Source organism: Zosterops lateralis (genome assembly GCF_965231275.1).
Source record: "Zosterops lateralis genome assembly, chromosome: W".
Classification (NCBI taxonomy): domain Eukaryota; kingdom Metazoa; phylum Chordata; class Aves; order Passeriformes; family Zosteropidae; genus Zosterops; species Zosterops lateralis.
Window position 1 is genome coordinate 31,611,748 of NC_139801.1, and position 12,038 is coordinate 31,623,785.

The 12,038-nt window shown below is 41.6% G+C and overlaps 1 protein-coding gene and 1 long non-coding RNA gene across 5 annotated transcripts in view; one reads left to right on the forward strand and one right to left on the reverse strand.

Annotated features, from left to right (window-relative positions):
- Positions 1–706: 706 nt before the first annotated feature.
- On the reverse strand, positions 707–3,965 carry LOC310922290. Its single transcript, XR_014592384.1, has 3 exons — positions 3,862–3,965; positions 3,585–3,745; positions 707–2,169 (listed from the first exon to the last, which is right to left on the reverse strand). It is a non-coding gene; the product is annotated as an uncharacterized lncRNA (long non-coding RNA).
- LOC310922289 (ceramide transfer protein-like) overlaps positions 3,761–12,038 on the forward strand; it is a 205,907-nt gene continuing 197,629 nt past the window's right edge. For all 4 annotated transcript variants that reach the window (XM_083882742.1, XM_083882745.1, XM_083882743.1 and 1 more), the window contains exons 1-2: positions 3,761–4,185; positions 6,811–6,945. In XM_083882742.1, the coding sequence (XP_083738868.1) occupies positions 4,090–4,185; positions 6,811–6,945 (231 nt within the window). In that variant the 5' untranslated portion in view covers positions 3,761–4,089. The remainder of the gene's footprint in view (positions 4,186–6,810; positions 6,946–12,038) is intronic.

The following is a 12,038-nucleotide window of genomic DNA, read 5'->3' on the forward strand; positions in this document are numbered from 1 at the left end:
GCTGATATAGACGAAATCATGCTTTAAATGCTTTCTCCTCTGTACCTAAAGAACTGTTCACAGTAATCATTATTCTTCTTTGCATGATACCTAACTGTACAAGACATTACTACTGCTAGATGTTTATTAATGTTTATTATTATTATTATTGCTAGATATTTATCTAGGATTAGATATTTACAGTTGTTAGATTTTTACTGTTATTAGATATTTATCTATGGTTAGATGTTTATTATTGTTGGATTCTTATCTGTTATTGAATACCTATTATTAGTAGATATTTAGAATTGAGACTTGTCAAGGAAAAGGCCTTATCAAGCCTCTAAAGAGAGGAAATGATGCGTTAAAGTTTTAGCTTTCATGTTTTTCAGATACTGTGCTGCCTTGGGGTGTAGTTCTGAGCTTCATATTAAGTGCTCTCGCCAGTGCCGGAACGATTTGAGTGGGATGCATCTCCTGAGCAGGGGACGGGAAGCGCGTCTTGGAGCTCTCTGCTCTACGGCTTGGAAGTCTTTGCTCGGCACAGGTTCGAAACAAGGAATGAGAGGGAGGACTTCTGTCTGTGACCCAGAGAGATTTATTTCCCCAAATAGCCAGCGACAGACAGACCCCAGGTGCTGGGTACAGCAGGATATAAACCGGGGGATTCAAGGGGCAAGTAGTGACTTTTAACCAATGGGGGGGGGGGGGGGGGGGGGGGGGGGAGGAGAACACAGGAGAGTCTCAAACTTTAGGAACTAATAGAAAATCAATGGAAGGAAAACAACTTATACGGATGAATGAAACGCTGGGGATTAGGGGAACCCACAAAACAGGTTTTGACAGAGATTGTTCCAGTGAAAGATTGACTTAGAACATCCAGGAAAAGGGGTTGGGGTTGGCATAACTGACGGCTCAGGGGGAGCAAACAACTTTTGGGACAAAACCATGAACTCAGACAAAACAAGGGGGTACAGAACAGTCCAGTAAACATAAAACTCAAACAAACTGCAACAAAGTGCTAGTAAGCCCTCTTCATAGAGTAGGTAGACAAAACAAATTGTTTTCCTTCTGAAGACCAAGGACAACAGGTACAACTTTCAGGCCCAAAAGTATAAACAACGGTGGACTGAAGAGAGAAACGAGAAGGATGATAATTGGACAATTAAACCCCAATATGCAAATGAACCAAAACTTGTAAAAGTGTAAGACCTCATGACCGGTTGTCCATTTTGTGACCATTCTAAGTCCACCTTGGGTGTAGCCCTGGTCAGGCTCTTGTCCTGCCCAAGGTGTGCCCTTAAAGGCCTTTCAATGAATATCTACTTTATTCTCTAGCTCTGTCCAGTCTCTGTGTCAGGTCAGCCTTCCCAAGGCATCAGTGTCCCTACGTATTTCTCTCTCAAAGTTTTGGAGGACGCAGCCTCCTTTTATCCTAAACTCCTGGCCACATGCTGCCCTCTTCCGTTCCCCATTGGCTGAGGTACTAGGAAGGAACTGCCTTCCCGAAACTGTCTACCACATATCTCTCCTTGAACCTGTCATTTCACCCCATATTTGAGAAGTTTAGGCTTGTACAGACCCACTTGTCTGTTTCAGGCACCAAGCTGTCCAGGCTCTGTAACAAACCTGCTGCTTGAAGTTAGTAGAGACATTAAGACCCATTTTAAAGATGTTAACACCCATACCCTTACCCATCAAATTGTTTGTAAAGACATTAGCACACATCTTTCCTATCAATCCCTCCTCTTCTTATTTCTCAATTTCTCTTTACAAACCCTAGTTATTATTAACTTATTCTTTTTTAAGAACCTGCCATGGTATTAACATTTGATTAACATTTAAAACACCTCCTCCCAACTCTTCCACGTCTTGCCCCCTGCATCAGGTGTGGCAAGTAAATACACAGTAAATACAGAGAATATAGTAGACAGTGACAGTTCATATTAGTCCACTAATCACCAAAGGTCCTTGTAGATGATTTGTGGTTATTGATTGTGGTTACTGGTAGCTGAGGCCTCCCATCCTTTTCCACCTGCTGAGAAGTCTAAATCTCTGGGGTTATAGAGACCTTGACTCGAGTATGATGGTTCCACCTGTGTTCAGCTGTCCTGACTGCTGTTTCTGCAGTCCAGGTTGGATGTTATGAACAGCAAATTCCAAAAGCAGTGTCTGTTTGAACTGGGGTTCCTGTCAAAGAGATTTCATGAGACACAATAATCTGGCCACATACTGGTTTAAATATGTTGGGAAAATTAATCCACAAACACCAGAGGCTTATGTCCAAACATGAGACAGAGGAGTCCTGTAACTTTATTCAAATAAAGGGAGACGCCATGAAGCACTTCCTATGGGGTCTCTCAAATTGTTAGAGGATGCAGCTTCCTTTTTATCCTAATTTCCTGGTCGCATTTCCCTCTCTCTTTCCCTATTGGCTGAGGTACTTGAGAGGTAGACTTTCCAAATCACTTATTATAAAACCCTTTCTAATGTGTACACCCCCCTTTTTCTTTTTCTTGTGTTTCTGTACTTTTTCTCTAAGTCCAGGGATTTAACACAGTCTTGAGTAACAGTCTGTGTCAATTAGCGGAATTTCCACGGAATTTATGGTTTTCCCCATTGCGTCTTTCACCTCTCAGTATCTGGCCTTCTCTACCATCAGGCCCACAGTTTGTTTGTAAAGACACCTCCTTCTCATTCCTTTCAATCTCTCCTCTTTTTATTTTCTCAATAATAGTCTTTACAAACTTTAGTTACCATTGACTTATGTTTTTTTGTTCCTGGGTATTTTTTGGTTTTGCAATTATTTGCAGGGACATAATTTTCTGTCCTTTTGTAGCCATTTCTGGATCAGTAGGCATGGCTACTTACCTGCATCCCTTTGATCGCATGTTGAATAAGCTGTACTGAGCAAGGGATCATGCATGGTAAAAAGATTAGAGTTGCTACAGCACATAAGAGGAAAAAAAGCATTTGTTTAACCCATAGTCCACCAGGTAACCATGAAAACATGTCTCATTCCCATCCTTTCCACATTTGGACCGATACATGAGCTAACTTTCTTATTCCCTTTGTTACGTTTGATCATTTTTCCACTGTCATCTATTTGCAAACAGCAGTTTGAGTAACTTAATTTTCCATACACTCCCCCTTCTGCTAAGAGATAAACTAACACCATCTGATGTTGAAATATCACGTTCCTCATCTGAATGGATTGGTCGGCAAGGTGGTCAAGAGCTGTAGCTGTCTGGTTGGTTATTATTTCAAAGACATCTTGTGACCTAATCATTCGATTCAAATTATAAATGGGTTTTCTGGCACCTGATATTAATTCACTTGGATTCCCAGGGGCTGGTCCATAGTGTTATATGATTCGCTCAGGTGGCCGTTTATCTTTTTTACATTTTTGGGTGCTCCCTTCAGCTAAAGATGCATCAATTGACTGCCTTTTTTTTTTTTTTTTTTCCTAATTATATCATCACATACCTTGATTCCTAACTGATTTCCCTGAACTTGTGGTAGCAAAAAGAACAACAGTCTAATATATCCTCCAGCGGCAGGGGAAACAGCTCCCCACCTCATCCAGTTACGAAGGCGAAACTCACCGCTAGCTCCACGGAAACGACGAAACCACGATGGCGGCCACCCGGCGACGGGAGAGAACCGCTACAGCAGACTGCGTCTTCAAGAGCCAATTGTAACCAGCCTTACTGGCGAAAGAAAGACTATAAGTTCCGGCAGCCACCGCGCAGCCCGGCTAGGGAACCTAAAAAGGGAAGGCGAGGGGCGGAGCTAATAAATATTGGCACAGATTACTCGCCTTGCGTAAGATGGTGGTGTCTGCTACGCTCTAAGTGGTATGCGTGGCAGGCAGACGCGTACTTGTGTCTTCTCGCCGCCTCTGTGTTGTGTTTTTTCCCGCGGGTAGGGGCCGTGGAGCAATAGTGAGGGGGAAGCTCAGGCTTGCGTGCCTTGGCGCCGGCCGGTTGCTGGTGGTACTGCGGGTGCGGAGTGGTACTTCTCAAGTAGAGCCCGCTACTCCCGTCCCTTCAGCAGGAGGAGGCTGAGGCTGCTGTGGGCGGGGGTCGCTTGGTTCTTCCCTGCTCGGCTATGTCGGACAATCAGAGTTGGAATTCCTCTGGCTCCGAAGACGACCCCGAGACAGAGCTCGGGCTGCCTGTTGAGCTCTGTGGGGTACTCAGCAAGGTGAGCTGCCTTTCCTCCTCCCCACAGCCTGTGCCTGACGGCCTCTAGCTTCCCTTTTCCGCGTCGCACTACGGTCCCCCTCCTGCAGTTGGCCCTAACCCTAATCCTGCAGCTGGCTGAGGGCTGTCAGCCCCGGCTGCCCGTTTTCTCCCCACCCCGCTGTTCCAGAGGATCGGGCTAAGGCTCCTGCGTCCCCCGGTGCTGGTAGAGGGGCCTGGTGGAGGCGTGGGAGGCGCCGTCATGGCCGATGCAGCCGCCACCTGATGGCGCGGAGCCTGCTAGGCAGCTGCTCCGGCGTCCGGCACAAACTCCCCGCTCTCCCTCCCTCAGCCGGAGGCACCACCACATCCCCCCTAGACCGGGGGAGGAGGGCAGGAGGAGGCTTACGTCCTCATACTCGCATCTACTCAGTGCCTGTCCGTCCTTCCCCCACTCCTCGCAACCTTTGAGAGGCGGCGTGAGGAAGCAGTTTCTTGAGGAAGAGCCGCGGCTGGGGGAGGGATTGGCGGCTGGCTGTCTCTGCTTCCCCTGTATCGAGCCGGCTGGCTGCCTGGCATGAGCTTCCGGAAAGAGGCCCGCAAGGGGACAGCCAGGTACGCGCGAGGAGGTGTCACCCCCAGTCCTTAGGCTTCTGGCCGAAGCTGACATCGGTCCTGGGTGTGGTCTGGAGCCGCGACATCACACATCCCTGCCCAGGAGCTCCTAAAAGCAGGCGCGGCTCGTGGTCACTTCCCAGAAGCAGGCCCCAGCACGAATGGCACAATCCTTGGTCCAACTATCAAAACAGGGCAATAAAATACCCCTGCAGCGAGAGATACAGGAGGTGGGGAGGAGTGGAAGAAAAATGACATTGAAGTTTATTTCCCCCTTTTAAAAATAACCATCACTTTTTGCTTATGTCACTGAAAGTTAAATGACTTGCAAATGTGTTGGATGATACTGGGAAACTTAAGGAGTATTTTAAAGCTGAATACTGAATTGCTAAGTTTGAAAGCAGATTTTTTTTAAACAGAAAGTACTTTCAGAATAATGTTGAAATATCTTTAGAATTAAAGCACTATGTTTTGAATTTCTTTCCTATGCAATAAGGCTAGACACAGACCTGTGTAGAAGGCACATATCATGGAGTACTCAAATTATAAGTAGGCCCTGGATGCTGAGAGGAGCTATGATGGGGCTAGTACTCTGTTTTTTGTGAGGGACTCTGTGAACTCCTTCAGTCTTGATAAATGTTTCTAAGCCTAGAGATGAGGGGAACAGCTAGGAGAAAAGAAGGCCCTTGGCTCTCATCTGTAAAATCTTATAATCTAATAAGTCCTAGTGCTGTATTTTAATGGTGTAGCAGGTGAAGCCATGGCTGCTTCTGACATTCTATAGTTTATGTACATGCAAACGTTTGTGGATGATTGTGCTGAGTGTAGCTGATGCTGCCTTTTCTGTAAGAACATGGAATGTAATATGAATAGCCAAGTATGGTGAAACCTGTTGCAGTGAATATCCTTGAGGGACGTTTACCTTTTGCTAGTTGACACCTCAGCAATACTTGAGACAAGCCAAATGAAATGGTAGCATACTAAGCTTTCTACTAATGAGATATTTACTTTTAATACCTTGTGTGTATAATTGTTTAAATCAATAAAAGTAGGCTACAGTTCTCTGTGTATGCACTACTGCTTCAGTTCTGCCCTTTAGTAAAGAGCAAAGCTTTGGAGGAAATGGAATAATTTGGTAGGAGAATCTTATTAGAAGTTGTGAGACTCGAAGGATTGCTGGCTCTAAACATTTCGGGTGCATGTGTGGGGAAAGGGGCAGGTCAGGCATTGCCTTTGGTGAGGCAATGCACTGCCCTGTACACCCCACTCCCCCGGGCCTGTATTCCAGCCCTGCAGTGGCTGCCAATCACTGGCACGCTGGAAGCAATGCCCCACACCCCACCCCTGGAGGCCCAGTCTAGCCCCAGAGGGCCAGATGACCAGAAGAACCCAGGACAGCCAAAAGGGTATTTAACCCAGAACATGAGGCAAGCACATGTCTTAACTCTGCCTTATCTTGGAATTTCTATCAGCTGAACATTGCTGGAGCTAGGAGTGGTAGCTATATTTGTTCTTTTCTGTATCTCTTCTGTCTTCTTTAAATTCCTTCTTCTTGGAGTTTTGAGTAACTTAAAATCAGACAGGTTTGGAATTTGCTAAGTTGAATGGGCAAAGTTAATGCTTTGTGGAATGTTTTATGTCGAATGCTGTGCTCTAAACTTTTGCCAGAGTTCTCTGATTTTCTGAAGTTGCTAGTAAAGTTTTTCTTGTTTTGACCTCTGGAGAATACCTTGTTGGTATTTCTCCCTTGCATCTAACTCAGAGTACATGAAAAAATGTAAGTCCTTTTAACAGTCTTGTTGAGCAAGTTTTCTGGGGCCTTACAGAAGTGTATCCTACTGCTCTCTAAATGTTTCAGAACTCTAGTGTGCTGGGCTTTTTTCTTATTGTATAGCCTGCTAACAATTTTATGGTGAATACAAAGAAGGAACTTCAATGTGGAAATGTCTTTCCTGAAGCCTGAGAAATATCAGCCAAACTGTTTTTTATTGTTGTTTTTTTAGTAGCTGATCTTTGATTTTTTTTTTTACAGTGGACTAATTACATTCATGGGTGGCAGGATCGATGGGTAGTTCTGAAAAGCAACACACTCAGTTATTACAAGTCTGAAGATGAAACGGAGTATGGCTGTAGAGGCTCTATCTGTCTGAGCAAGGCTGTGATTACAGTAAGTGCTATTTCAGTACTGACATGTTTTTGGGTGTTACATATTTGTAGGCTCATGTCTGGTGAAAGTAAACATGGGTATGGCAAATAAATTCTTGTAGGTTGTTTAATATTAAAGTTAGTTATATTAGTGCAACACTGTAGAGCCAGGGAAAGAAGTTACTAATAAGAAAACAAGCTGGTTTTATCTGAGATTGCAATACACAGCTTTTCATATCTGTTATCTTGGAGGTTTCTGTTGGTAGGGATAGAGTTTGCTTCTGGAGGAGGTGGAGTTTTCCCAAGGGTCGGCCTAAGACCCTAGACCAACTTTGCAAAGGCAACAGCATCCATCACAGTCTTTACACTTTGCACTAGAAAGAGAGGGTAGTATTTCTTTGACTGTACTTTCTGAACATAACTGTACAAAAATTGTAAAAGATAATGTGCTATATATTTCCTTCTCTAAAGTGAGGTGCTGTTTCTGCCTGTTAAAAGATCCAGCATTATGCTAGTAAGAATAAAGAGACTACATATATGTGAAATCTTATAAAGATGAACTTACCTTAGAAGATAAAGAAGAAAAATATTTTTGTAGCTTTCAGAGTTATATATATTAATTATGACTAATGCTTGCCAAAAAGCATGCTTTTCTGTGTTACTGTTAAATAGCCAGCTATTTGACTGGGGGGAGAGGGGATGTGAAGCTGGACTTGTGTAGCACATGACTTCCTAGAGCAGTAGCATTAAATCTTAGTATTTATGTTCTTATTCCGCCAAATGTTTTGCTTTCAAACTGAATTGAGGATGACAAATAAGAAGTTCCCTTTACTAATATTCAGCTTAAAAATAGATTTTTTTAAAACGAAGTTGAATTTGCAAAAAAAAAAAGACTGGACTGATTACATCAACTTTATGTATTTTGGGAAAAAGATTGTGAAGAAAACAGATTTTTACATTTAGATGTCAACAGGTATTGTAGTCATCTGAAAATTAAAATAGATTTCCTAATTTCTTTCAAAGCTCTTTTTAAAGCTGCTTAAACTTTTAAACTTGCTCAAGATTTGACGTTTTCAGGAATTTATGGTGTACAGCAACAGCCTCTAGAAGTGGTCATTTAAGTGTACTTCTGGTAGTCTATAGAGGTACCAGTATCTGATCAGGACTTTCAAAAAGGTGTTTTATTCACTAGTAAGAGGCTTAACATGCCAACCAGGCAGAGACAGGAAGGTGGTGGCAGGGAGGTAGGCCAAGAGATGTCTGGAAATGTGCTGTAGAGTACATCTCAGCAGCTTGAATTCCAGTTCTGGTGGTGGAGAATATAGTGATGCTGATATTGTTTTGGGAATATTTTGGTATATTGTGCTTTGGAAAGGGAAGTTGGCAAGCTCCTTGTCTTATGACTAGGAAGTGTGTAATGCAAGCTTCTTGCAGATAGTGTTTTTCCTGTCTTCTATCTGGCACTTGTTGCATCTGGTAACTTGGTGTTGAATTGTTGACTCACCCCCTTTCCCCTCAGTTCTGGAGCTTCTTGAGTACATTGAGAAAGAATAAAAAGTATTTCTCAAAATTATTCTGATATTTTAGTTGTTTCATTTTCATTCAGAATCATGTTTGGTGAGTGGTATTTGACAGTTTAATTGCTTGTAGTTTAAATGACATCTGAAACCTGGTAAACTGCTGTTAATTATTTCTAGTTGCAGTTAGTGATTACTATGTAAGTATTAAAGGTTCAGGAATGCTATTAGGTCATGTGTCTCTAGGATACAGAAATTTACTTTTTCAGAATGAATGCTTCTGGTTTCACAGTTTAGTAGCAAATGAAATATTTTTTAAACCTATTTTCTGTAAAAGAAAATGATTTATGATAATTGTTTATTCTTCCTGTAGTACATAGTTAATCTATTTTCATGTTCTTGTAATGTCTTAATATAAGCTTACTAACATGTATCTAAATGCATAGGAGAACATCAGTAGTTGATAAAATGTTGAGATAATAATGAAAAACTATTTTTGTTATCAGTGGAATCTATTTTTTACTGTATGTTTTGCAATTGCTTTGGTAGAGAAGTTGGGTTTCTTACTGACAATGTTCAGTAGCACTGATCTGATGTAATTGAGATCCTCATCTTGAATATTTGTCAACAGTCTTTCACTATACTATTAGTTTTCCTTGATCTTGCTAATCCAGTCAGGCATAGTAACTACCTATCTTCTAACCTTCTGTATTGCAGGAATTTTTCCTTAAGTATAAAGCAGGGTATGAGTGGTATGAAATGGTGTTGATGACTAATGTTTCCTTGTAGGAGAGAGAGGGGACTGGATCCTCATGAAGCCTTCTTTTAGGTGCTCAGATTAGGTATGCCTATTTGTCTGATGGGGTATGTAATGATTTTCTGTGTGTAATTAATGCCACTAGTAGTATAGAATGTCCATGTTTCATTGATGTATAAGCATAAATTTAGAAAACTGCTCTCATTGTGTAGTCTTACTGTACTTTAAGCAATGAAGATAAGCCTTATGATAAATCATAAAATTAGGAGACGTGAATGCTGCATTTGGAAATCCACAGATTCCTGTGACAATAGTCTTTAATTGAATGGAAAATGTGGAGTCTGGTTGGACTATATTAACCACTGTAACTGAGAAGCTGATTTCTCTGGAATAGAAGACTAAAGGATTGTAACATGCCAGAACATTTAAATGTAAGGGGGTAAACCGAGGTTCCTTTACTCTGGGTTGGTGCACAGAAGAAATACCAACCAGATATTCTCAAGAGGTCAAAATTGCACAAAAGCTTACTGGTAAAATATAGAAAATCAAGGAAGTTTGGCAAAGGATTTAATACAACATCCAATTCAACATAAAACACATATAGCATTAACTTAGCCCATTTAACTTAGCAACCTTTAAACTGTTTAATGTTACGTTACCATGAAAAGAGAATTAGGAGAAGAAAGAAAGACAAAAAAGATCTAGAAAAACGCACATATAGCTACCAACTCCTGGGTTCCAGTGTGGATTCCAAGAGGAGGCAGGGTCAGACACATGATCACTTCATGGTCAGCCTTTTAAACCCCAGAGTCTCCATGGACTCTCCTCTCAGGTGGGACTACTGGTCACTCAGCCACTCAGGAGCTGGGTTAGGGCAGAGTGTAGCACTGCCCCTGGTGTACCCTGATTGACAGACACTGTGGGGCTGGGATGCTGATTCTATGACTGGGGAGTGGAGCATTTCACTGCCTTGCCAAAGCAAGGCCTGACCTGCCCCTTCCATCACACACACATACATCCCAAAATGTCTCAAGACATCAATTTTTTCCAGTCTCTGGCAAGGATGAATATTCTATACTCACTGGATTACATTAAGTAATGAACTGTCAAGAACTAGCCATGTAAATTAAGTTATGAAAGAAGACAGTGAAAGTCAATATATTATGCTGTGTTATGTTTTACATTATCTGGCTAAAAGCCTTGAAGGTGTTTAATCAGTTTATAACAAAGAGGAGGCTTGAACTCAAGTTGAAAGTTCTGCTGTGGTCAAGGGATGAGAAGGAATTATGGGTATTATTAAAAAGTTGATATATGCAAAGATTCAAGTTTTGTTCTATTAGTCTAGCTTGGACACACTAAATTACTTTTGCAGTTGGGTGAAAAGTTTTATTAAAAAAGCTAAGCTGTAAATCCATGCCCTGGGCCGAAGTACCATAACAATAAATTTGTAATACTTGCTAATTGCATGGGGAAGTATTGCTTCCAATTGTCTGAGGTTGGAAAACTATGTTTTAGTATGAGAGCACTTAATGAAATAATTGATTTTCTCTAACTTGATTAAGTACTTTCTCAGCCTTAATTGCTGCTAAAAAGATGACTTGAATAAACAAATATATAGAATACAGGCCCATAATAGATAGGGATTTATTTAGAACACAAGGCAATTATACTTTTAGGCTTTGGTGTGAGCTTAAAATAATTTAATAGTTGCATCCAGATTGGTGGAAAATTTTGGTTAAATGGGAGAGAAATCTGAATGGGATGGTAGACACTGCATCCAAAAAACATTACGGAGGCACATGTGGTCAGGAATGCTTATTCATATGTAAAAGGCCTGAGGTGATTGTATTCTGGAGAGGAAAATGCCAAAGAGCAATAGAAGAGCAAGAGAGAGAAGGAGTTGATGCCTAGGAGATGAGATGGGGCTGCTGTTGGTAAGACAGGCAGAAATTGTTTGGAACATGGGATTATCCTGGACAATAATTTGTAGCATTCACATACTCTGTACAAATTTGTATATGAATATTACAGTCTGAGTTATCTGAACCAGCAGTGACTGGGTTGATGTTCAGAGTGAAAATGTCAGAATATTGTCCTGTATTTATCAACATACTGTATGAAGTATTAATATCCTTGTCAAGCAAAATGCAAATATTTGGCTGGGTGGAAAACTGGAAGATTTCTTAGTATGTATTGAAGAAATTAGGTTGGAAGTGGAAAAGTACACATTCAGATCAGCTTAAATGAGACTTAGTTATTATAGAGTTCTCTGTCATAATATGACCAGGATGGATGAAAAAATCAGTAATTTATGAAAGTATTAGGTAACAAAATATTTTTGCATTATGTAATATTGCTAAAGTATTCAGCTTTAGTACTTGAATATAATCATATCATAGAATATCTTGAGTTGGAAGGGGCCCACAGGGATCATTGAGTCCAACTCTTGGCCCTTCATAGGACATCCCAAGAGTCACACCATGTGCCTGAGAGTGTTTTCCAAAAGCTTCTTGAACTCTTTCAGGCTTGGTGCTGTGACCATTTGCCTGGAGACCCTGTTCCAGTGCCCAACCACCCTTTGGGTGAATAACCTTTTTCTAATATCCAACCTCAACCTCCCCTGACACAACTTTGTGCCGTTCCCTCAAGTCCTGTCACTGGTTACCAGAGAGATCAGTGTCTTCCCCTCCTCCTCCCCTCACAAGGAAGTTGTAGACTGTAATGAGGTCTCCCCTCAGTCTCCTCCAGGCTGAACAGACCAAGTGACCTCAACTCCTCCTTTAGACATGAACTTCAGTTGCTGCTTTTGCCATGTTCCTCCTGAATTCTAATCAATGTGAT